Genomic DNA, 27762 nt, shown 5'->3' on the forward strand with positions numbered 1-27762 from the left:
AATTAGGTTTCATCTGAGTAGCCAGAGCGCATTACATCTTATGATAAATTAAGGAGATGCTTATTTAATGGAGGAGCACTAACATCGAAGTACTCCGACTGTGTTTCAGAACCGCTTCCAACAACAGAACGTTCAAAGTCCTCTGGAGATTTCTAGTAGACAGCCACATTAAAAATCAATGATCTTCGTTTTTCATAAAAATGCCATGTGCTATGACAATAAAACATGACATATTGCATTTTAAGTAACATTTAGATCTGTAGGGTTATTTACTGTAGATTTTGCAGTATGCATATCTTGTGTGCATTTAATTTATGCAGTTATACTGTAAGTATTTGTAGACTTTTTATTTATGATGCACGAGTCTGTCAGTTGCAGCAATAGGCTACTTTTTTCTTTAGCTAAAAACATTAGGTTTTCATTTCTGCATATTCTATCAACTATGTGTGCATTTCAAGCTTATTCCAGGAGCAGTAAAAATCTGTAAACACAAACTCCAGTGCTCCTTCTGTAGTCATAGAAGAGTTAGGATGAGAGAGATTGAGAGTCAAAGGGGGCTTGGCTGCTTTACAGGGTTCCCACTAGAAGAGATATGAAAGGGCAGACAGCAAAGAGCTGTAGATGAAATGCATGCATGTCAGTGTTTCATGTGGGCATGCAGTCAGTATGCAGTCAGAACTGATATGAGGACCACAGAATGACACTAATGGAAAAAATATATTTTTTTTTATCATTCATATGTGACCCTGGACCACAAAACCAGCCTTAAGTAGGACATGTATATTTGTAGCAATAGCCAAAAATACATTGTATGGGTCAAAATGATTGATTTTTCTTTTATGCCAAAAATTAAGTAAAGATGTTCCATGCTAATATTTTGAAAATTTCCTACCGTAAATATATCTAAACTTAATTTTTGATTCAGTTTACCCTTATAACTGTTTTTTTTTAATTAAAAAATTAAATAAATCCATAACTTCTATTTTTATAGATAATATTTGTAAATTGTATTGAAAATCGTTTATAATCAACTCCTTTTTCCATTTTACTCTCTATTTCTATTCTCTCTCTTCATTATCTCCTCCCAGAGCTCCTCTGTCTCTACTGCCAGTAGTCCCAACCACTTAAGCGATTGTGAAGGCTTAATTGGTGTTCATTAAACTTTCAGGGCTGGCTGCTCGATGGCAGGCCATCCTGTGACAGCACAGGAAGATGAAGTAACTGCATGAGCTGCAGAAGGCCCTGAGCAGACTTACTGCACATGCTCAGTGGCTCTCAGCCTCATCATCAGCTCAGTCACAGATAGTTTATCTCATTACTCACGTGCAGTGAGTAGCAGAGGAGGTTATGTCCTGTACAGGAAGAAGTTCAAACATGTAACTACTGTTGCCCTGGATTCACTTAAGGCAAACTGAGCTATAAACAGCAGTTATTTTAACACATGCAGACTTATTGGAATCTCCTGCTCTGTCCTGCTGTAATGTGATCTCCTAATCCCTCTGAGATACGACACTTCAAAGCAGAAGACCCTTCAGGGATTTTCTGATTTCAGTTCCATTTGGAGTCCAACCTGCAAGTGAAATTCTGCCCTATTCCCAAGTACACCATTGATCTTTGTATCAGTGAAAAGGTTTCTCTTACTTGTAATGTATTATTTAAAGAAAGGACAGTGCACGAGAGAAATGACTTGTCTGATTTGTCAGCTGATGGGAGATTTAGTGGCTTTAGTGACATATATTCAAGGTTATCATTTTCTGAAATTATAAATCAATTATTGTTAACAATCTTAAAGTGAAATTGCAGATGACTTAATTATTAAATGACATATTATGTCACCTGATAAGATTCGTCTTGTATTAACACTAGGGGTGTGACGAGACGAGACACCAGATTGGGTTCACGAGAACGAGACGAGACGAGATTTTTTAACGAAATCCTCGGTGATTAAATATATAGGGGAAAATTGTATTTTATTCAACAAAAATGTAGGTGCATTTTGATATGAACTTGTACTTTATGAAATTAAACTTCTATTTTAATGAATTATTATTATATTATATTATATAAGAATGTAAACTAATGCTGCATTATTCTGGATAAATTGAAAAACAATTTTCTTTTATAAACTGGAGATCTCCATTCTGAAGAAAAAAAGGAATAGAAATATGAACAAAAAAACGTAATTTACCAGTGGTTCTGGCATAATATTCATTGCTTAAGTCTATATTTTAACAAAATAAAAATAAAAATAAAAATATGAAGGAGCCAGTGTCTCAATTAATTAAGGCTTGTTTTACTATTGGAATCTCTTGAATGTAAAATTCAATGACAAATACTTTTTTTTAAACGTGCAGTTGTCGCCACCTCCTGGCGGACTAGGACAAGTGTTACTCTACAGACGTGTTAGAAGATAGTTTCGTTTTGATCGCTACTGTAAACAATGAGTGTTTATACCCAAACTATAAGCCCCAGTATCCCACTACGTATGTTATTTAAATGTCTGTAACAAAGAAACAATGATGATTATGTGGTTAAAAAGGCTTTCTGAAACCGCAGCAGTAAGAATGCAGATTTGAATGTCTTCAATAACTTTCACATCGTAAGCGTCAGTGGAGCGCCTGCAACAGTTTTAATAGACATTGCTGAATCCTTGTCATTCATAAATAAGATCGCGTGGGTGTTTGAATAGAGATTGTGATATTTTAAGGAGTAGTCATGCAGTTCTAATGTAAACACTGCCCAATATTTTGGCATGATATCGTCACGTTCTCGCGAGACCAGTCAGATCTCGCGGGACACATCGGAATATTGCGAGATCTCATGCCACGAGATATCATCACACCCCTAATTAACACCCAAACATGCAGAAACACGTTGGTTTCGTGCATGTATCTTTAAATGCAAATGAGCTGCTGTTCCCCAGCCCCTTTTCCAGAATAGGACTGTGCCTTTACAGCTCGTACCTTAGGTACTCTGCCAAAAACATCTGTTTGGTCTTGATTATCTTGTCTATCACGTTGAAATCATGCGTTTTAAAGCCATATCAGTTTAAACCTCTGATATAGGGTTTTCTGAGTGTACACATCCATTGTATGCGCAAAGAAAGAGGCAGTCACATGTGAGTACTAAACTGAGTTCTCTTTCATGTCTTATTGCTATTAAACTGTCAAATATACACACTTTTAAGTTAAAAACACACTGTGAAGGTCATGGCGTTACAACTTTTGCACCATTGTCACAAATGGCAGTGCGGTGAGTGGAAACATGCAGATTAAGGGGTGGTAATATTATAATAAAATCCCTTTCCTACATCACTAGGGGAGAGAAGTCTGAGCAGCTTGTTTTTTTCATGTGCTTGCAGAGGAGGGCTTATCAAAACAAAGTTACTGGATTGTCCTTTTTCATGTTTTCTGGGTTGGTAGATGCACCGGGAACGTGATTATAGCACTTAAACACAGAAAAAGTCAGATTTTTATGCAACCTGATCTCATGACGAAAACATACCCATGGAAATTTTTTCGGAAGATGCGAAATAGGTACCGCCATGTACGTTTTGTAACATATTCAATGTGAAATGTCCACTGAGTGGCACTAAAAAGGTGTTTGTTTTTTCCCCTGAACAGATGAATATACGTTTTATGTCACATTGTTTTTGTATGTCACTGCAGTTCTGACTTGAAATGTCGTTTGAGTGGCTCTATAGCTCTAATGCTTTGTGACGTTTTAACGTACCATCTGCACTACACCTAAACCTACTCGATAGTATGAACAAAAGCAAATGTGACTTAAAAATACATCACAAGCATGCCATTTTAGCTTGTTTTTCGATCTCTCATCTTTCAGTTCTTTTATCATTAGTCATGTTTTTCACAAGATTCGTACCCAAGGATTCCCCATCCTAAGTCCAATTTCATGCCGGCTGAGCTACCGAGCAAGCATGTTACATCCAGGAAAGCGAAACATATGGAGCTGTAATTATAACTGTGTACGAAAACGATTACAAGTGCTCGCTGTTTTACCGCCTCTAGTGTTTATTTCTGTTGAAAACTGCACTTATTGGTATGTATTTCACATCTTGCAAAAAAATGACCACAGATACGTTTTTGTCATAAAATGAGGTAGTTTTCATGATATGTCCCCTTTAATAATGCAACATAACTGTACAAACTGTATAGCCAACCCTCTAACTCTAACCATAACCCTCACAGAAATCTACTGGCATTTTTAGATTTTCGAAGAGGAAAATATTGTTCAACATGCTTTGTAAGCTGTTTTTCTAATGGGGACAAAAATAAAAAAAAAAATGTCTAAATGACTGGTATTACTATATTTGTTTGGCATATATAATGTAAGGAATACCGGTACGCACACACAACTCTGTATAGCTGTCTTTCTTACCCTAAACCTACCCATCAGAACTAAGTGCCTCACCCAAACTTACCCTAAACCTAACCTTTACCCAATTATAACCTGATCCCTAAAACCAAGTCTTGACCCTCAAACAGGCCTTTAAAGGAGTCTCAGAAAGTGAGAACCAGACAAAATGTCCTCACTTTACAAAATAGTTCTCACTCGTATGGTGTAAAACTCAAAAAAGATAGTTGTACAAGTGCGCACTTACACACACACACACACACACACACACACACACACACACACACATATATATATATATATATATATATATATATATATATATAATGAGGCTTTTGCTGTTCCTGCCAGTCGAAACCCATTGTTGCACTCCTCTGCAGACAAAAGTGTTACTATTTGTCTCCTTACCTCAATTTGGGCCATCCTCCAGAATTGTACAGGTGTTCAGCCTCTAGTGTGAGAGGGGGTGTAGATGGTAATTTACGATAACCACAATTGGAGAAGGTGAATAACCAGGGTTGTGATTTCATGCACACACATAACGCAGGTATGTAATTACTGGTGAGGTAATTATCACTGTAAATACGCCAATTGTCGCAGGGTCTAGTTTTGTTTATGTACCTCATGAACAGCATTGGATCTATGTAGGCAGATGCAACCGACTGTAATGATACCGTTACTGACATAGAATAGCATCAGTGATAATTATGTGAAGAACTTTGTGTTCCGATGTGTGAACGTGTCTGATGAATTGCGGACCCAAATAGCACGTACAAATGTAACCAGGCAGCAGGGAGGCATGGGAGAAATGGGCTGCCCTTGAAAGCAGATCACATACTTGTGTTGCTATGGCTACGGTCCCTATTAGGTAACTAGGTTGCCATAGTGTCTGAAAAGATCAAAGCTCAGCAGCAGAGCAAAGAACTGGGGGTACATGCACTCAAACAGAGAAAACACAGACCCTTGCACCCGTACACACACTCTCACTCAGCCACACGTGCACTTCAGTCAACATGGATATAACAAAAGAAAAACATGAAAACAAAATCATAAATCAAACCCTGGGAACATTTGACACATTTTGTATTTAGACATATATGACAGACATGCAAAGTCTTATACAGTATATAAAAAATAAATAAAAGGACAAATACAACAAAGTTATTCAAATGGTTCATTTATTTTTCTTAACCTTAATTTGTCGTTACTGAAATCCTTAGAAGTTTCCCTAAAAACATGTAGTTGGTTAAATAAATAGTAGGTTATCATAGACTAGAGAGTTAATTTGAAACGCAGCCTTTCTCACAAGCTGATAACTGCAATTTGTTCGCAACAAAACTGGTAATCTCTTAGAAGCAATAAAACAGCCTTTGAAGCATCCTCTCAACAGAATTCAGTTATATTTAGCTCATTGTGTAACTGGAATCATGCCTATATAATTTATTTTCATAAAATTGATTATTCTACTTTTTAAATGCACACGTGGAACTGAGGTATATTTAATATTTACCATCAACTTCATGCAGTTTGCATTCATTATTAACGTCGCTTAATCCACCTAACAAATGTAGATTGTACAGTAGCTACCTAAGGATGGGAGGAAAACTTATCTAAGAATAACCTTGCGAAGTTTAGCTACATAGTATAATATAGGAGATATTTCTGTAATATTTACAAACATATAAATGCTTCGTGGCAGGTTTGGTTCTTAAAATACAAATACGTTAATCAGTGAGCTTCTCTTCAGTGTAGAATTAACCACTTAATCTAGAGAAGTGTAGCCTTGTGCTATAATGTAAAAAAATGTGAAAAGACAGATGGTTGTTATATGCGAAAATTGTAGATTGTGTTAAATGTGATATTTCAGTAGTATCTATTTTGGAATCTATTTGAGATAAGTATAGAATCATTCAACACATTTGCAGCAAAGTGTCTTATAATATTCATATAGAAATATTGCTACTTGTCATTCTGGTTTCTTCATCTGTAGATTTTAAAAACTCCATTAAAAATGTGTTACTCATTGGCAGTGAGTTTTTACTGCATTATTCTAAAAGACCACATCAGTGTGGATCACTTTCTGTTTGAAAAAGTTTAAAATCTCACTTCGTTTAAATAACCTCTTGTTTTCACTGGAGTGTACTGATATCCTTGCTGGATTCGGGGGAAAGAAAGTTAGAATGTGATTAAGAACATTATAAATACATACACTGCAAAATGACCAGCTCAATACAGTTCATCCACTAACATTAAAAAACTAAGCAAATACAGGGCTCAACAATAAGAATGGCCTGTTGGCCTAGGGTTAGTGTGAACAGATTTTCAGCTCAGGTTTCAGTCAGACTAGTGCTATATTGTGACTATATGTTCTGTTCATATATATTTTTTCTGTAATATATTGAACATTGTTGTGGCATATTCTGCTGAATAAGGCCTCCAAGATCAAGGTTATTGGTATTATGTGCTGTAAAATTTCTTTAAAAAGGCATAGTCCATGCAAAAATGAAAATTCTGTCGTAACTTACACACCCTTATCTTGTTCAAAATCCAACCTGATCTCACGACGAAGTTGTACCTATGGGAACTTTTTCACAAGGCGCGAAATACGTTCTGCCATGTACGTTTTGTGACATATATGATGTGAAATGCCCAATGAGTGGCGCTAAAAGAGTGTTTGTTTTTCCCACCAGAACAGATGAACACACATATGGTACATTTTATGTGACATTCTGACTTAAATTGTCCATTGAGTGGCGCTATAACTCTAATGCTCTGTGACGTTTTAAAATAACGAACCGTCTGCTTTAACCCTAAATCTGATAAAATGAACAAAAACGAGTGTGACGTAAAAACGCAATTTCAATCATGCAGTTTTAGCTTGTTTTTCGATCTCTCATCTTTCAGTTCTTTCATCGTGAGTCATGTTTTTCACGGGATTCATGCCCAAGGATTCCATATCCTAAGTCCAATTCCATGCCGACTGAGCTACCAAGCAAGCTTGTTACATCTGATGTTGTGCCCATTTTCGACCCCCTGCCAAAGTATTACCACCTCTCATTGAAACCGCTACATGATTGCCTAATCCTAACCCCACACCTAACCCTACACTAAGGCTGCACGATAAATCTCATGCGATTGTCATGTCAGTAAAGCCGATTCTCTAATCTGTAGTAAGTCTCCATCACATGTGTGCTTTCAGATGGAGCAGCATTTACTACACAAAGCAATTTAATTGACTATATTATGAAATCATTCTGCAATAACGAAAGTTGTTTGCGTAGCTTCTCAGTGAACTACAGCCACATTTAACCACATTTAATAACATTTTTTAACATCAGTCGACTGCTTGAAATAAACCCTTCTGTGAGATGATGTAGCTTCTTACACAGAATAAGACACGCAACATATTACTATTAGTATTCTAAGCAGTGATAAAGGCTATGTAGTGTTCATTTCTGTTGAAAACTGTAGTGATATGTACTTATTGGTACGTATTTCGCGCCTTGCAAAAACGTTCCCACGGGTATGTTTTCGTCATGAGATCAGGTGGCAACAACCTGTATGCACTTCTTCTTCTGCAGAACACAAAAGAACATATTATGAAGAATATTAGAAATCAGTTTCCCATTGACTACCATTTTGTGGCCAAAAAAATTCAATAGAAGTTAATGAGAAATTAACATTCTTAAAAATATCTTCATGTTCCACAGGAAGAAATCATAATGGTTTAGATCAACATAAGGGGAAGTACATAATGATAGAATTTAAAACCCTTAATAAACCAAGTAAAAACCTAAGGCCTCGATCAGACAGAACGCGTTTTTTGCAGTGAGAGGCGCCTTTTTAAATTGGTTTCTCTTGGCAGTGAGCGGTTTGTGCGCTGCTTATGCCTTGCGTTTTTACAGGAGTGCTCTGAGCACCTGAAGGTTGAAAAAAAAGCAACTCTGAGCAGAAAAACGCCCAACGTCATTCGCATTTTTTTCCATCGTCCAATCGAATAAATGGAGAGGTGGGGCTTCCGTTGTGGTGACGAAAGTTTACCGTTGCTTAGAAAGTCAGAAGACTGCAATAATGGAGGATAAACTTTTGGTGTCTGTCACGAGTAATCCGGAGCTGTATTTTTTAAGGTTTCTGCTAATATGACAAATTACTTAACAGCAAAATACAAATATTTTAGAGCGCTCGTGCTATAGAATAGACTCTCAGGACAGCTGTTTTGGTCGTTGCCAAGCAATATAAAAATTTTTTTAAAAGTCACCAAAAAAGGCAGTGCGGTGCGCCTCACGTTTTCAGACCTAAAAAAATGCATTCGGTGTGATCTGGGCCTAATAATGTTGTTGTAAATTTTGATGAAACAATGTTCAAATATATATCTCTTTTGACATACATAATGATGTTACTAAAAATAATGTGTATTTTTGTTGGGACCAGCAGAAAAAAATTCTTATTGTTGAGCCCCGGAATGTAAAAGTGTGAAAGTGCAAACAGCAAACAAAGGCAACTGATGACTTACAGCAGCAGCACAACAGAGAACAACATCATTAGTTTGAGCCCATTCTAATTCAAAGGCAGCTTTGTGAATATTTGTTGTGATTCACAAAAAGAGCAAAAAGTTATTGGATAGGTTTGACCTTATAACCCTGTAAAGATTACTAGATAGTCTAAATATTCAGTCGCAAGCCTGGGCAACAGCACTCAAATACACATTTTACACACCACTACAAGTTGACAATACTATCAGCCACCGACAAAACATAAAAGTCCCTTTGAAATACATTTAAATGTGTAGAAACGGGTCTTCCACCCATTTGTGTACAACAAACAGACTTAAAGAGCGTTATCAAGAAGTGGGAGGGGTGTTCTGGCCCATGCACACAGTGGTTGGAACACCACGATTCATGACACACACAGAGTCTGCAGGCGGTTTGTGCCGGCCCTGCCGAGAAGCCTCTACAGACATGAAAAAGAAGAGAGACAACAGACGAGTTATTACCCAGACACCTAGAGAACAAAGACGGGTGAAGAGGGTGCGGGATGACGTGCAAACCAGCGCAGAGGAGAGATGGAAGGGGTCAGCAGGAGTAGGAGGAAGGGATGAAAGGAGAGCAGAGGGTGACGTTAATGCGGTCTGCTAGCAGGCACGTTTAGCAGGCGTAAGGCAGGCTTTAGCATCATACCTCATTGAGCAGAGTGTATGTTGACACCGCTTGTTCAAAACTTCAGCTTGTTCACAGCATGCAGGTGTTTCACTCTTTCCTTCAAATGTTAATGGTTTAATTCATCACCATGCTCATCAGTGCAGTCTGTCATGCTGCTCCACCTAGAGACATGTTTTCTTTTTCTTTTCACTCGCATCAAAGACCTTCCAATTCAGCTCTTTGTGCCTGTCAGCTTCAGGTCAAAGAGAGTATTGGTACATCGTCCAATGAGAGAAACAGAAATAAAACAAACATTCCACTGCAATCAGTGAAGGAAAAAAATCAAATAAAACCCAAGCGCTCTAACAGGTTTCATAGAAAATTTATTTCATGCTATGGTTGTAGTCATATTTTGCTGTTTTTCTGTGTAGTTATTGTTGCATAACATAGTGCATGCATTTGTTTTTCCCCAAAGTTAGCTAAATTGCATACAGTTCTCTTATAATGTAAATATACATGTCTTTTTTGCTTTTCTTTGTGTTTTAGTACCTAAAAGTAATGACAGAAAATGTAAAACATCTCGACAGGATGCCGTTTTTCTCATTTTTGATGTTTTTTCTCCAAAAATAACACTGTTAAAAGTCTGCACTTGATATGTGAAATAAACAGTTGCTCACAACAGTTTCCACAGGATCTATTCACCAATAATTAAGACATAGAACAGAAAAATAACTCATTTTGCTCAGTTGTTTTTTTTTTCCTCTATAAGATCCAGAATCACAAGCATGCCAGACAGAAACAAAGTCGAAAGGTGGAATTTACAATCTAACTCACGGCAGTAATCGCGAGTGTCTCATTCAGATTTTGAGGTCAATGTGACCATAGCTGAGTCATGTGGTTAACAACAAAGACAAAACGGAGAAATCAGTTGCTTAAATTAAGAACATGGTCTCTGAACATCTCATTATCCATGGCTACATGTCAATTCTGCAAAAGTCAAGAACTCTTGAAAGAAAATATTTTTTTTTGTACAGACAGATTCATAACAGATATAGAATATTTTCCTCTTTTTTTTAAGTAACACCATGCAGCTCATGCTAAAATGAACAGGTAAGAGTCCACTACATCTGTCACTGCAGGTACTATCGTTAGTATTATGTTTATAAAACTCATTTTGCTGGCTTTAAAGCCATCCGCTCATCGCACTCTTCAGTCGATGGTCCTTGAGGTCTTCCTTAAAAAAAGTCCTGGTCCATGAGATTCCTCACTCAGTCGGAATCTGGATAAAAATGCTCGTCACTGCGTCGACTAACAACATCCTCTATTGTGCTCTCTTTCTCTCTACATATGTCTCTCCTTTGGACTCCAGCCTGAAATCCCTCTGGCCATTGTGGAGTCCAGCAAGGCTGGAGAAGGGAAACCAAGGTTTTGAGATGCTGCTGCCTTCTCAGGTCACTTTGAGCACCTCTGACTGCATATACTTAACTAGGGCAGTTTCCTCTTTGCAGGGATCTGCAGTAGAAAATACAGGGGAGGATGGGATTGCTCAGGATCATCCTGCCATTGGGCCTTGTTTTCATTCAGCTCACAGAATGAGAAGGAAATGGGCTGAGAAAATAAGACTTCCTTTTTGTCTGCATTGTAAAAATGTTCATTTGAGTTGCTTTCGCAATCCGGGGCTAAAGAGGTCGGAGAAAGAGAGATGGACAGAAATGCACAGGGAGAATGAAAGAAGTGCAGAGGAAGGAGAGACTTTGCTGTGGACAGCGAGAAAGAGGGAGTCCTGATACCTCCTACCTGGGGTCTTGCTAATGAGGTGATGAAGAAAGAAGAGAGGAAGACTCCGCCGGAGCAAAGGGGAAGTACAGGAAAAACGAAACAGCGAAACTAAACCAAAGTCTTCCAAGTCTGAAAGGGTTCTATGTGAGAATGTACTCAGACAGGAGAGGATTAGTAAATATTCATAGTAAATCCTTTAAAAATATCATTATTTCTATCATTTGAAGGGAGGACCAGGTCTTTCCAGTTCCTGGAACAATAATGTGCTCTTAAAGAAAGGTTTACCTTTCTCATCCCAGTTCTTTTATTGTATCACTCACAACTAGGGAATCCTTAAAAATTTCCCTGAGATCATTTGGAGGTTTTCTTTCTCTCTGATGGCTTTGTATGAGTTGAGAGTCAGTACGTAAAGACAAGAAACAAGCAAAACGAACTCAAGAGGAAAAGGAGGACAAAAACACAGCTCCAGAAAACAAGGACCAGAGAACAAGACAGACCAGACCAAACAGCGCAGGGAACAGAAGGCAGCAGAGCAGGAGGAAGACCCAGGGAAACAGCTCTAACTACACAACTGCTCCATCTCTTAGAGAATGGAGGGGATTGGAGAATGGGACCGCCGCAGGAGAACAGGTGGGCCGCAGGACCCGGTGGACATCGATACCACCTCGGCCAGCGTTCGGGCCTTGCTGGTTATGGTGCCCAGGCTTCGGGACTTTTGATAACCTTGGTTTAGTGAAGAGAAATGTGCACATGGCAGTTGCTGAGACACAAAGGTTTCGTCTTGACCTCTCTCAGTTTGCTCCACACCATGTTTGCTGCTATGGGTCAGGTTTAAAGGGTTTAATATTGCATGCAATCTCTGTGAGAGCATGCACAAAGACCGGTTGGTTAATCTGGCATTAGAGTGAGCAATGAAGGCTGTGGATTGCAAGGCAAAATGTTAGGAATAGAATTTAGAAGTTCACAGATTTGTTAATCTAAGAATTTAAATTAACTGGTAAATTTGAAATTAAGGCAACCGAGAATCCAGTCCAATGTTTCAGGCACTTTTCCATAGTCTCTATAGGACTTGCACCATCATTTCGAGTCATTTTGACAAAAATACATTTTAAGTATATGCACAATAAAAAAGTAAAGTCTCTGCTTTCAAATTATATAATTATTATGTTACAGTTAAATGGTGGCTGTCATAAAAACATGTTTTGTGGGAAAACGGCCTTTATTCAAACATACAAAAATAATTAGGATGCCATGAAAACAGTTTAAGAAAAAATAAAATGCACTTTTAGTGCATATATTTATCAGATATTTTATTTTTCTTAAAACATGCTGTTTTTTTAGTATAATTACATGTCACAAGTCATTTAAATTACAAGTCATTTTATTGATGTCTTTTGATGGTTTAAAAATTGATTGGACAAGTACTTGAGAACTAATACAAGTAAGTTGTACTATATCAATATACCCTGTAATGTTCATTCATTTTCGATCAGTTTTGTCATACAGCTATAGACCAATTCAGTGTTTGCAAACAGTTTTTATGGGCGGAGCCTATCTGGTGGCAGAAAATGACAAATTTCAAGTAGTCAGTTTAAGTTTATTTTAAAAATTAGAATTTATTCTCACAATTTTGATAAGATCAACTTGTCATTCTCTCTTTTCTCTCAGCTCTGAAGCATAAGTTTATGTCCCACACTTCTGGCTTTTTTCTTCTCAGAATTGACTAACTTGCTATTGTTGAGTTAAATCGAGTTATACAGTTATATAAAGATATAAAACTTGCATTTGTGAGGAAAAAAAGTCAGAATTGTGAGATAAAATAGGAAAATTTTATAGGTTTAAATAGTGTTGTAACTGGGGGATAACATAATATAAATTGTCATATGTGAATATTACGTAGACCTATTGTTTATATTCAATATTAATTTAAATTATTGAAATGCAGTACAGTAATGCAGTACAGTAATCATAGCAAGTTTCATCCATTAGTCTGTCCATATAAATGTCTGCATTTAGCTTCAAACGGCGTTTTTGACTACACTATTCTATAAAAAGATTTGCATTATGATCCTGACATCCAAAGGCACAACAATACATTTTTTTCTTTTGTTAAATGGATTTTTACTCTTTTACCTCAACTTGTTACCAGTGTTTTTCTGCCACCACAATGTGTGCACAGCTGCATGTGACGTAACTGTGACGTCTACTCCAAATTGGTCTTTTAAAAAGATAGATGATCAGTTCACATGCATTTTTGCACTGCCGTTTAAACTAAGGCAGGTGCAAATTGTTTGAATTTCAAAATAAAACTGACATAATTTGAAAGCGGAGACTTCCAAACAGAAAACTTAAAGGTTTTTCATATTTCTCCACTAATGGCTTACCACGACTTTTGACTCAAAATGAAAGAGCATGTCAGTGCTATATCTACACCATCTCATCATATTCTTTGCCTGTGTGCAATACCAAGTCTTCACTTTCTCATCCAATACCATACAGGCATCAGGACAGATTGTGCAGCAAGGCCGCAGGACTGCCCCAACACATGCACAACATAATGCTACAGAAAAAAAGAACAGTGCACTCTGAAGCACTGCATGCACACACACACACACACACACACACACACACACACACACACACACACACACACACACACACAAACCTCTCAAAACACTCATAAACTTACACAAACACATACAGTATAACACGAAAAGACAAAAATACATATTTGTTGGGAACAGTGTGTGTAGTTCTGCTTGGTGGTGATGTTGACCATCTTGTGGTGCTTTTGGCTGTGGGTAAGATCTGAAGTCAAACAGAGCATGCTCACACAGAGCAACATGTCAAAAGACACAGACAGACAGCGCTATTGGTTAGAAAATGATCACATGACAAATTGGTGGATGGTAGCGGGATATTCTTTCGAAAGTGATTGCCGGTTTATGTTGTCGCTGTCGTTGGTGTAATTCTTGGGTGTGATCTAAAGGGGTCATGGGTCAAACTAGAACAGGTGTCAGTTAACATAAAAGTGTGTTGGTTTTTTTGTCACTACATTTGTTGACGTTAATTGACAGCATGTTAAGCTACATAGCGTGTAGGGGCTTTTTTATTTATCTAAGGCTGCTGTGAGCGGTTTGAGCATATGACAGCGAAACAGGGATGGATCTCAGGTGGTGACCCTGGCATGGCCGTCTTCTGGGCTGTGCGCCCAGCCTAGCTGCAGCAGTGGGTAACCCTGTGTGCCATGCGTCGGGCCGGCCGGCTCCGCCCCTGACCTCCCTGAGAACATTCCGGCTATGAGCCAATCGGGTACCATAAGGAAGACGGGAGAGAGGGAGAGATGGAAGGAGGTACAAACATAGAGACAGACCACAGGCATGTACAGTGGTGGAAGAAACGAGTAAAAAACAAACAAACAACAAAGAAAAACAGAAAAAAGGGAAGATTAAGGTTGGCCCCAGGAGGCAGCTGTATGTGTGTTAATATGAGTTTGACGTAATGCAGCGTGGTGTGGAAAAAAACTTATTTACAATATGTTAAAAGAGAAGAGGGTTGGAGAAATGTGACTTGTGGAAGGAACTGAGCGTGCAGGGAAGGGTCTTTATCTCTGATACTTCCTGTCTTATTTTGTTTACATATGAAAAACATATTGACTGTAGTGTTATAAAGATAATAAAAGAACTAATGGAAGTGAAACTTTAAACAGAAGATGCAGTTTTAAGCTCATTTAAGTCATCTGACTAAGTTCTGAGATGGTTGAGGTGTACAAATTTGGTCTCATTTGTGATTAAACTGCAGTTGTTAAGCTGCATCATTTTAAACTGTCTGTTGTGGGCGCGCTCTGCTTGTCTGTATTTACTGGGTAGTACACCTGTTGTATACATTTCTGTGTGTTTGTGTGTGTTTATGTTTGTCAGACAATAGGGTCACACAGTGGTTACATACCCTTTCTCACTCGGGTGCCTGTGTTTGTGGAGCGTCTGCCGACGTTTAGCAGAAAACACGGAGTGTCTCCCCGTGGCTCGCTTGGGTTAAAGATCTGGCCGTCCTCTGGGGAAATGGCTTGGTCTATGTGGGGACAATCCTCATTGGCCAGCGCTGCTTTAGCTGCCTCACCGTTCACTTTGGGATCTTCAAACATAAGCACATGTAAGAAGAAGACTGATGCAAGAGAGGGCTTGTGCAGAACAGAGAGGTAGGCAGGAGAAGTTGATGGAAAGCCTTGCTGGTGACATGGATGTTATGTATGCATGCATTTATTTATTTTGGGGTTGAGAGCATACTCATTCAACAACTGGTCACAGTATTTTATTTTGCAATTCTGGTGTTAAACTATGCTGCCCAGGGCCATTGCATAGTGGGGTGAAAGCTGGTGACGATTATACGGGCCCCCAGCACATTTTTTCTGTGCTTGAATGCTTTAAAATCACTTGAATGTTCAAATTGGCAAGGTGTATTTGTCCATTAAAGGAGTAGTTCACTTTCAAAACAAAAATTTACAGATGATGTACTCACCCCCTGTTCATCCAAGATGTTCATGTCTTTCTTTCTTCAGTCATAAGGAAATTATGTTTTTTGAGGAAAACATTTCAGGATTTCTCTCCATATAATGGACTTCGATGGTGCCCCGAGTTTGAACTTCCAAAATGCAGCTTCAAAGGGCTCTAAACGATCACAGTCGAGGAAAGAAGGGTCTTATCTAGCAAAATGGGTTATTTCCTTAAAAAATACAATTTATATACTTTTTAACCTCAAATGCATGTGTTGTCTAGCTCGGCAAGACGAGCGTTTGAGGTTAAAAAGTATATAAGTTGTAAATGTTTTTAGAAAGTAACCCATCGTTTCGCTATATAAGACCCTTCTTCCTCGGCTGCGATCATTTAGAGCCCTTTGAAGCCACATTTAAACTGCATTTTGGAAGTTCAAACTCGGCGGCACCATAGTAGTCCATTATATGGAGAGAAATCCTGAAATGTTTTCCTCAAAAAACAAGATTTCTTTGTGAATGTAGAAAGAAAAACAAGAACATCTTGGATGACAAGGGGGTGAATACATTATCTGTAAATTTTTGTTCTGAAAGTGATATCAATCAATTCAGGGCTTGTGCATTGTCTGAGATGCAGCTATCTGTGTTCGCTGTACACATTGCACACAGGCGTGAGTACTGAATGACGTTGTCTTGTCTTGTCTTATTGCACTTGAATGGTTTAAAATTGTTTGAATATTCTAATTGGCAAGGCTTAAAAACATGCAAATGATAAACTTCCGTGATGACACAGCAGTTGTGACAAATCCGTCACACGCCATCTGGCAGTTTTCATTGTCAAGGCCTTTCCCTAGTTCCCCTTTGCGGAATGTTTTTCCCATTACTTTCCATCTGCGACACATAATCCAAATTATCAACCGAATTATTTAATTACTATTTATTTATTTAATTATTACTTACAACTTGTGAGCATGGTGCTAGCAACACCAAGGTCATGGGTTCAATTCCCAAGGAAAGCATAAACTGATTAAATGTACAGCTTAAATGCAGTGATTTTCTTTTGTATTTGACAGAAGTGGCTGCAAAATGCATAAATGGTAATAATATAATCTAATTGTATCCCACATTTTTACTCATGTATGGGAATAAATTTAGCTATGCATTGGTTTACATAAAATTATTTTTCCATTGTTTCCACCGCTATTTGACCAAACAGCCGGGGTAGCTCTGGTTTTGCTCCAAAGAAAGGAGGAGCACTGAATTATAGCTCCTAGCCATGGCGTAATATATAGAAACAGCTCATGGCAACCAGCCTGTTCACCTGTGAGCTCTCTGGCAGCCAGAAGCTTCTGCTCACTCGATTTACACCTCATCGATCAGACCTGTGAGAAGGGAGAGCGCTGCCAGAGCTCCTCAGGGGGAAAAGCGCTGTGAACTATCATATCTCCCACCTGGATTTTCCATTGTATCGCCAACACTGATTCAAGCACGCCCTTGCTAACATATTACTGTCAACAAAAGAGCATCTATCAGCAACTACGGCAGCCTTCAACTTTGCGGTTATTCAAATGGGACATGAGTCCTGTTGGTAATATTAGAGCGGCTACATTTCATTATGGTCTATTGATAGATAGTACAACATGCACAGCCTGTAGACACATTCACACTACTGTATGGTTTACATTAACATTGTGTGGAAATATTGATATCTTCTTAAAGGGATAGTTCACCCAAAAACAAAGTGAAAATCATTTCCTCACCCTCATGTTGTTCCAAATCTGTGTGACTTATTGTGGAATACAATAGGATATACATATATACATTGTAGTCGTTCTTTTCCATCCAGTTACAGTGAATGGGGACTGGAGATTTTAAAGTCACAGTAAAATTAAAATAGGTTCAAATAAAACAATTTGTTCAAAAATTGGACATCACCATTCCTGATGAATGCAGCAATTTAACAAAAAAATAAAAATAAATAACTGAAGCAAGAAAATCGAGGGTTAAGTAAATGATGACAAAATTCAACAATTTTGGGTAAACTATTTTAATTTTCTCAGGTCATGTTCTGCCAGAAAATAAAACATGAGGCTAAACAAGATTCAGGCCATGTCTTGTTATTTGTCCAGTCTACTCTGGCATGTCCAACTGTAAATAGAGAAAAAAATACGATTTCTAAGAAATCTCAAGGCAGCAGAATTGTTTGTTGTTATTTGAGCGAATTTATGTTTATTGCATTTACAGTATGAGCTTACAGCTTACTGATACTTAAACACACACACACACACACACACACACACACACAGGAAAAGTTGTGAAGTGATGCAAGCCTCTGTGATGGAGAGTCTGGAAAGGACGAGATGAGAGGAAGGACGAGATGACTCATCTTTATGAATAGTTTGATAAACAGGCATTCTTCTCACTCTCTCGTTGTTTCCGTTTTTTCTTTTACAGTACAGGCAAAAAAAAAAAAAAAAAAAAATGTTTTTCCGTGACTGCCAAACTTAAAAATATTCAACAATTCTGACAAAACAAATTCAAGAGATATCTAAGTCTTAAATATTTCATTATATCAAAGGGATAGTCCAAAAAAAAAAATTCTGTCATTAATTAGTCACCCTCATGTTGTTTCAAACCCGTAAGACCTTTGTTAACCTTCAGAACAAAAATTAAGATCTTTTTGATGAAATCCAAAAGCTTTCTGACCCTGCATAGACGGCAAGGGCCTTACCACGGTCAAGGCACAGAACCGTAGTAAGGGCATTGTTAAGTGGTTTAGACGTAATTTAACAAAGCAGACAAAAATAACAACTTTAATTAACAATTGAATAAAGTAGTTATTTATATTTTCTGTGTGCACAAAAAGTATTCTCGTGGCTTCGTAAAGTTATGCTTGAACCACTGATGTCACATGGACTATTTTAACAATGTCCTTACTACCTTTCTTGGCCTTGAAAGTGTCAGTTGCATTGCTGTCAGGGTCAGAAGGCTCTCAGATTTCATCTTAATCTTAATTTGTTTTATGGTTTTTGAACGACATGAGATTTTTGTGTTAACTAACCCTTTAATAGATGTTTTATAGCTCAGGTGACAGACTCAAAAAAGTATAATCAACAAAGATGGCAGATTTTAAATCAGTGTTTATAAAGTTGACTAATTCACTATATTTTTTAAATGAAGAAAGCAGAAAGATCAGAAGTATCAGTCGATTGATTGTTTCTGTCAGTCTTTTTTTAAGAAATGTCATGTCTGAATGCTGATTAATAATTCTATATGGTGCTGCTATGGCTGGTTTTGCCACCTTTCACAGTCACATGTGAGATGTCTGCACCACACGTGGCTAATTTATAAATTGTTAAAAAAAATGTGTAAAATGTATGGGAATATACTGGTAAAATGCTACCAAATGTAGTACTATGTAACTAAAATCTCAAAGGTTTTTTCAGCTGGTTAGTGCAGAGAATTTCATCCAATTCATTCTATTTATCCAGTAATGATCTTCAATTCAATATTGTCTCTTCTCAAAGTGTTTATGTGTGGTTACATGAATAAATTATAATGGCTATTTTAGAGTGTATCCTCCTTCTGCTGAAAGGAAAACCCAGAGACTTCTAGCTGCAGATTACATTTACTGTATATCTCTTTAAGCAGACATATTCACCTCTAATTTTGTGTGAATGAGAACGTACTCACTGTAAGTACACACACAGTCATTATTATTTACATATGAGAGGTAGAGCCCCAGTGTAGAGTCTGTAGTGAAGGACAGATCTGCTGGGGCCTTGCTGCTCCTGCCCTACTTCCTCACTGCTATTTCTGCTACAAACACCCTCAAATCTCTCTTTCTCTTTATCATCCCCCTCACTTTCAGCACTCTTCTGATTTTTCCTCTCCTCAGCACTCAGCCCTATGATATGAATAACAGCAGGAAGTTACAAACAACCTCAAGCATCAGTTTAGACTGGCCCCGTACAAATGTAAACATGGTTGTCAGGTTTTAATTAGAGTGTTTTACATTGTTCTGTAAACTGTACAGAGTTCAGTGGATTAATAAGCATTACAAATAAAATCTGCAAACCAAATTCACTTCTGAAATATTAATTTTGTGACAGGCATGTTTGCAATAAAACTTTGGCAAGTATTAGTTAAAAGGTTAGTTCACCCAAAAATAAAACTTCTATCATTAATTAATCATCCTTATGTCATTTCAAACCCATTTTCTGATCCTGCAAAGACAGCAACACAACTACCATGTTCAAGGCCCAGAATGGTAGTAAGTACATCATTAAAAAAGTCCATGTAACATCATTGGTTCAACCAGAATTTTATGTAGCTATGAGAATACGTTGACGTCCGTTCACAAGATGATGCATACACGCAGGAACTGGCATTCTGACGTAGATGGTCAATTTTTTCTTAGTTCATTGTCTATATATTCTAGATCGAATAAGTAAAGCTGTAAACAAGGCGAAGCACATCCAGGTTCTACCGTGGCTCCTGCGTATGCGTTGTAGTACTCTCAATACATTTTTTTGAGTGTACGGTATTTAATGACAGAATTTAATTTTTGGGTGAACTATCCCTTTAAGTGTAAGTGGACCATTTTGAATTATAAAGACAGGGCCAAAAGCATAATGATAATTACACAACTCCTATTTCTCAGGAGACCTCGGAATTAGAAATAACTATACGACAGGGATGGATATAGGCACTGTCTATAGAGGACGGAGTGTTGACTCATCTCAAACAGTGACTCTGTGTGTGTGTGTGTGTGTGTGTGTGTGTGTGTGTGTGTGTGTGTGTGTGTGTGTGTGTGTGTGTGTGTGTGTGTGTGTGTGTGAGTGTCACAGAGCTGCAGTGTCTCTGTGACCGTGGCCAATTCAACAGATGCTTTCGCTCTATGTGCTGGTGATTCTTACGGTTCTCTGCCCAAAGTCAAATGGATGGAGCTGATAATCAAGGCCTTTGTGCCATCTGTAAACTCATTTACAAGAGAGATTTAGAATAGCTGCGCTGAACAGAGAGTGCGATAGAATAAAGGAGAAGAAGAATATCTAGGGTTTTTTTTAAGTATAGTTTGCTATTTTAGATTTTAAATCCAACTGGCACGAAAACCAGAATTGAACTGGATTCATTATCCATTATATGTCTCTTCCAATAGATATAGATGGTGCATATGAACCCCTAAAAACATCCAAAGATATTTTATCCCACTAATTAACAGTAGGTCACGTATTGATTTATACTGGCTTCATCCTTAGACTATCTAACTCTGACCATCTAACACTGTGTGTGAGGTGTGTGTGTGTGTGTGTGTGTGTGTGTGTGTGTGTTTTTGCAGTACCGTGTGAATAGCACAGGAGTCGTGCAAGGCGAGTGAATGACTGCAGCTCATTGCAGAGTGCGATTCCTATTGTGCGGTTGCTTGGACACTGTTGCCATAGCAACAGGCTCCAGTGCAGTGTAAAAACACAGAGAATGAAATAATAAAGAGATTGTGTGAAAACAGAAGGCATAACCCATCCTTTCACTTCATAACAAAGCTTTGTCTTTAACAGGACAGAATGATTACGTAAATAAACCCTGTAGGCAGGACTCTCCTTTTCTGCCCTGTATAAATACCTGACATACTTAAGCTTGTCTCTAATACAGTAATATCATTTTTGATTGAGTTGTCAAAGTTTAGAGTTTGTCACAAACTCTCACAACAGTGTGCATCCTGAGTGGTTTGTTCATCTAGTTACACTGGATTAATTCATTGTTTTTTAAAACGGGGGTCATTAGAGAAAAACTTAGATTTGTTTTTTATTTTATTTTTATTTTTATTTTATTTTTTATATACTCTACTGTTTAAAAGTTTGGGGTCAGTAAGATTTTTTTAAATGTTTTTAAATAAAAACTCTTGCACTCACCAAGGCTGCATTTATTTGATTAAAATACATTAAAAGCAGAAATATTGTGAAATAATATTACAGTTCAAATATATATTTGCTTTAAAATGTAATTTATTCCTGTGATGGCAAAGCTGAATTTTCAGCAGCCCTTACTTCAGACTTTCTTGATCCTTCAGAAATTATTCTAATATGCTGATTTGGTGTTGGAGAAACATTTCTTAACATTTCTGCTTAATATTTTTGTGAAAACTGTGATGGATTTTTTTAGGATTCTTTAATAAATAGAAAATGTATATTTCAAATAGTAATCTTCTGTTTTGATTATTTACTGAACATAGTATAATTTTCTGTCAAAATCTTACCCCAAACTTTCGATTTTTTTGTACTGTTAGACTGAACTAAATTCACTATTCTAATTATATGCAAGTCAATAATTGTACATTTACCAATTTTGATATTATATATTGTTAATTTTTCATATTGCTATCTAAAGGCTGGTTTCAAATATCACATATATTTAATATTGTGTTGATGGGGAAGATATATTGCGTCCTCTCTTTCACTTATTTTTATTATTATTTTATTTTATTTTACATTTTTCAGCTGAGTTTCTTCTTTCCATTTTTATGTATAGCTTTATATTTCATCATAAAGGGATGATGGTCCTTGAAATCAAAAAGCTTGAAACCCATAGATTGTTCCATTTAAAGAGATAGTTCACCCAAAAATGAAAATTCTTTCATTAATTACTCACCCTCATGCCGTTCCAAACTCGTAAGACCTTCATTCTTTTTCGGAACACAAATTAATATGCATAATGGCACCAAGGGTGACACGTAGGAGAAGAATTGTTGAATAAATTTGTTATTTTAGTATTCTTTGTAAAATTACACTTTGTTAAAGAACCACTAATGTCACATGTACCATTTTAATGATGTTTTTACTACCTTTCTGGGCCTTGAATGTGGATCAAAAATATCTTAATTTGTGTTCCAAAGATAGGTTTGGAATGACATGAGGGTAATTAACCACAGAACTTTCATTTTTAGGTGAACTACCCCTTTAAAGCTTGGAATTAATTATAGCTTTTAGAAATGTGGGAATCCCTCCAGTCACTTACTCACTCCAGTCACTATGAAGGAGTCACTCACAATTACTCTCAAACATTAATGAGAGATTCTTTACCCAGGCTGATCAGATACAACCAACAAGCCCATCTCTTCACTTCTCTTTTACAGCCAATCTCTAAATGAGTGCTCCAAATGAAGGCACTCACCACCACTTAGTCATGGTAAGAATGCTGAGGACAGAGTGGAGTGGGCTGAAATATCTTATTTATGCTGGTCAGGCCCTCTTACTGTGTCGCTGGCTGACAGGCTACAACAAATTCAGTGCTTTTTTACTTTTTACCACAAATCTGAACTCAAACCAACATAAGAAGTTATGAATGCTAATTATGAATGTATGGTTCACAACACAGGAGTACTTCCAGCTGTTTATTACTCCACACTTCTGCAGCTACAACAAATATTAACAATACAAGTAAGACTTTAGTTTGTCATTCTGATTACCCTCTCAAGTAAATCAGAAGCTCATGCCATAGCCTAAATGCATGGGTGTGTTTAAAACTGTGGGCAAACGTTTATATCCTACAGTGCAACATTTATGTTTCTCTGCACATAATGTTGCAAAAATGTTCAAATATAAACAATATATGAAAAAGTGAGAGTTGCTAATAATCAAATAAAAACTATTCTGTATTGACATATAGGTTGGATGCATAACTTGAGCTGATAGCCAAAAACAAGAGCAAGCTGTTGAATGAGTGTGCTCCTGTTTGTCTGGGTGGATATAATTTATCCTCACAGGAGTCTGATGGAAAAACATATATGATAGATATGCAAAATGTTGCATGGGGTATTGGTCGTTACGCAACCATGGTGAAGACGCATGTTTGTTTCTACACGCATGTTTGTAAAGAATGCAGTGCGATGAGATTTTATAATGTCTCCAGATGGTTGAGCTGCATTTGAACGATTCCCAAACGAGAGATTTTGAAAACAGGTTACATGTGTGATTTCAGGCAGGTCTAGAAAGATGGTGAGGTGGAAGGGAAGAAAAGGTGAGTTATATCTCATTTTTGATTCCATGACATTAAAGTTTACTTCAGAATAAAAAAATTCTGATAATTTACAGACCCACATGTAATCTAAGATGTTCATGTCTTTATTCTTCAGTCTCAAAGAAACTAAGGTTTTTGAGAAAAACATTCCAGGATTTTTCCGCACATAGTGGACTTCAAAGAGCCCTTTGAAGCTGCACTAAAGCCTTCAACCCATTGGCCAATATTAAAGCCCACTATAGGACAAAAATCCATGTTTTCCCTCAAAAATGCAGTTTATTTGCGACTGACAACAGAAAGACATGAACATCTAGGATTACATAGGGGTGAGTAAATTCTCAGGATTTTTCTTTAATACAGAAGGACATTGCTTAAACAAGCCTCTTACCTGCTCTGTTCATTTCTAAAATCTCCTCTTGGGCAGCAAGAGCGCAGTGGTCGCTTTGTGGGCTGTGGTGGGGCGAGTTCATGGCAGACTTACAGTAATTAGGTGAGCCCAACTGGGGCGCACGAGGAATATGCTTGTTCTTTTTCTTTGGTAGCTTCTGCTTAGCCATGGCTAGAGAGTAGTACATCCCAAAGTTATTGACGATGACAGGCACAGGCATGGCAATGGTTAACACACCCGCCAGAGCGCACAATGCGCCCACCAACATGCCTGACCAAGTCTGAGGATACATGTCTCCATAGCCCAATGTGGTCATAGTCACAACAGCCCACCAGAAGCCAATGGGGATGTTTTTGAAATGGGTGTGCTCGCTGGCCCGTGGGTCATTTGGATTGGCACCGATTCGCTCAGCGTAGTAGATCATGGTGGCAAAGATGAGCACTCCGAGCGCAAGAAAGATGATGAGCAGGAGGAACTCGTTGGTGCTGGCACGGAGAGTGTGTCCCAATACACGCAAGCCCACAAAGTGTCGCGTCAGCTTGAAGATTCGGAGAATCCGAACAAATCGCACCACTCTGAGGAAACCCAGAACGTCCTTTGCTTCAGAAGAGGACAGTCCGCTCAGGCCCACCTCCAAGTAAAATGGCAGGATAGCCACAAAGTCTATGATGTTTAGGGTGTTTTTGATGAATTTCTTTTTGTCTGGACAGAAGGTGACACGCATGAGGAACTCAAATGTGAACCACACCACACACACTCCCTCGATGTAGGTTAGGTAAACAACCGTCTCTGTCTCTAAGTGAAACCTGGTGCTGTTGTCTACAGGGTTAAAATATGTGCGGTTAATGATGGGGTTGAAGGCCTCGTGTGTCTCCAGGCAGAATGTGGTTATGGAAACCAGTATGAAGAACAGCGAGGCAAATGCCACCCACTGCAGGAGAAAGAGAGAGAGAGAACATGGAAAAAGGATGAGAAGGGGAAAACACAGTTAATTTTAAAAGCCTTTTGTTTGCATCCTTCCCAAAGTGGCAGGCTTAAAAAGATCTTTTATAACATTATACATGTATTTTTAGTAACTTTTTTGATTGATTTGCAGAATGAAAGTATATATATATATATATATATATATATATATATATATATATTTTTTTTTTTTTTTTTTTTTTTTAGTCTTGCCACCCCCAAGCTTTTAAACAATAGGGCAATTAAGACTACTAAAAATCTTCATTCTGACATCTACAAGAAAGCACTGTGTGTAGATTATAACTAGAGCAATCTAAACAAATACAGAATAAAGTTACAGGCAAACAAACAGTATTAAAAAACACACTCTCTCAAACACAAGCTAATTAAAAGCTTAGAATAGCAACTGAATAAACAGGTTAGACCTAACAAGTTAGCGCTTTTATTGTGGATTTGATATAATTGTCATTTTCTGTTATTTTAAAGGGATAGTTCACCAAAAATAAAAAAATTACTCAATGACTTACTCACTCTCAAGCCATTCTAGGCGATACAATCGGAGTTATATTTAAAAATGTTCTTCCAAGCTTTATAATGGCAGTTTGAACCGTGCCAAAGTGCGTTTGACCACCAAAGCGCGGTTCGTTTGACTAGTGTGAGTGCTCCGAACCTATGGGGTTATTTTTGTGTCTTTATTATTCAAACAAACATACTGTGTTTGAGAGTAAAACTAATTATTTTGTAATTAAAAAATAAAAGTTTGCAAAAAAAGTCTTCTTAAATCTCAAAAATAAAGAAATTGATAACAAAATTATTTGCAGTGCGTGTAAATTTTTTTACAATCTTTATTTTTCTTTGTGCACTTCAAACGCTTTTCATCGCGAAACCACAAATGTTGCTCTCTTTTCTGCTGTCTTTTTTTGCGGGTCTAAATTTTTTGTTTGCGAGTTGAAAAGTTTTGCTTGCGAGTAAAGATGAATCTCAGTGGGCGGTCTCTACCTATCAGGATGAAGGGCCTTTTTCTATTGGTCACTCTCGATTGAAGTGACCACGCCCACTACGTTTCCCCGCTGCTGCCGCAGTCAGTATGACTGAGGAGCGAGTGAGTGAGGTTCTATCAGCCATGGCGAACAAAAGGGTGTTTACTAAGGAAGATAACTAATTTAACGTCTTAAACTGAGTGACAAGTGAATTTATGTAGTCTCTCTTCTCATGCTCACCCATTTATATACGTAACATTAGCAGGCCAGAGAGGGAGTGGGGAGGGGGGGAAATCGTACTCTGGCTCGGTTCATGGCAACCGTGCCTAGTGTGAGTACACCCTAAAGTGCATCCACGCATCATAAAAAGTACTCCACATGGCTCTGAGTAGTTAATAAAGGCCTCCTGAAGCGAAATGATGCGATTTGTAAGAACCGTATCCATATTTAACCCTTAAATGCATAAATGTTTCGCCAGTCACTATTACCAAAGTCCCTTTAAGGCAAGTCATGTCACTCGGCGGCCATCTTTGAAACGCCTCTCGGGCATTCAAGTGCAGCTCCTATCTGTTTGAATGGGGAAACATCAAATTCTCCAAAACTGTTCACCAAGCTTACGATTAAATTTCATATTTTAAATCTCCAACGAAATCCAACAAGAACTGCCTCATAAATATGGTTCCTTGAGCTCCAATAGCGTTAAAAAACGCTTATTTTTCCTGCTAAATGAGCCAGTGCGCATGCGCAGTAATGAGCGCACGTCTTAGAGCGCCGATCGTTTCTATAGCAACCGGGACTTCTAACGGAAGCTGCAGTGACGCGCTGACTTTACTAATCAACGATTGGCTCTTTCATTAAGAAGGCGGGGCTTCGCGGCCATAATGAGCGTTGCATTTTTCCCCATTCAAAACTATACGAGTGACATGTCTTGGGTATTCTATAGTCTTTGCTATTACATATTCGGGTCTTTAATGACCCGGACCTATATATCCAGCACGGATGGATCTCTAACTGCTGCAATAGCAGAGAAACTCTCTTGATATTTTAAAAACAATTATAGAAGAATAAAATTAAGCATAAAAAATAAAGCATATTTCATTTTGAAATTTCAATTTAAACGGATGATTTTTTCATCGTTGTCATCCTCAGAGTGCACTTCCACTGTACATTCAGCATCTGGCTTGTATTCACAATCTCAACCATATTCGCAAAACTGCCTTTTCAGTGACTTTAAAATCAATAGTTTGGTCGCTGGCAGCTTATTCACCACATCCACCATCAAATGACAGTTACATTTATATTTTTTGGCATACAGAAATTGCTCTGCAGTATAGCCATTCAAACCAGTTAAATTTTTGCTGATGATATTCTTTTATTTTATGCCTGCGGTAATTACGAGTAACACATCATGCCATCATTGTCTAGTAAACAGTGCCACCTCGAAGAATAAAGATGAATTGCATGTATTGAGTCATCCGATATTTGATTATTTTGTGCGCAGAAAAAATATACTTAAACATTTACATACCTCGGGTCTCTAGCGACCCTATGGATGTTTTATAAAAAAATTGAACAGAAAACAGACATTCTTTACAATTTTATCATTTTTTTTCTTGTTATATTGTTTATGATGAA

The 27762-nt window shown here is 37.7% G+C and overlaps 1 protein-coding gene across 4 annotated transcripts in view; it reads right to left on the reverse strand.

The window, feature by feature from the left end:
• Positions 1-9071: 9071 nt before the first annotated feature.
• kcnc1a (potassium voltage-gated channel, Shaw-related subfamily, member 1a) overlaps positions 9072-27762 on the reverse strand; it is a 48079-nt gene continuing 29388 nt past the window's right edge. The window contains exons 2-4 of one of the 4 annotated variants that reach the window (XM_073836161.1): positions 24185-25115; positions 15240-15425; positions 9072-9324 (exon numbers count right to left, since the gene is read on the reverse strand). In XM_073836161.1, coding sequence (XP_073692262.1) covers positions 9215-9324; positions 15240-15425; positions 24185-25115 — 1227 coding nt within the window. In that variant the 3' untranslated portion in view covers positions 9072-9214. Of the gene's footprint in view, positions 9325-9878; positions 14589-15239; positions 15426-24184; positions 25116-27762 lie in introns of those variants that run through there. The other 3 variants (XM_073836162.1, XM_073836159.1, XM_073836160.1) reach the window with 3 other exon arrangements.

Source organism: Garra rufa, chromosome 3 (assembly GCF_049309525.1).
Source record: "Garra rufa chromosome 3, GarRuf1.0, whole genome shotgun sequence".
NCBI lineage: Eukaryota > Metazoa > Chordata > Actinopteri > Cypriniformes > Cyprinidae > Garra > Garra rufa.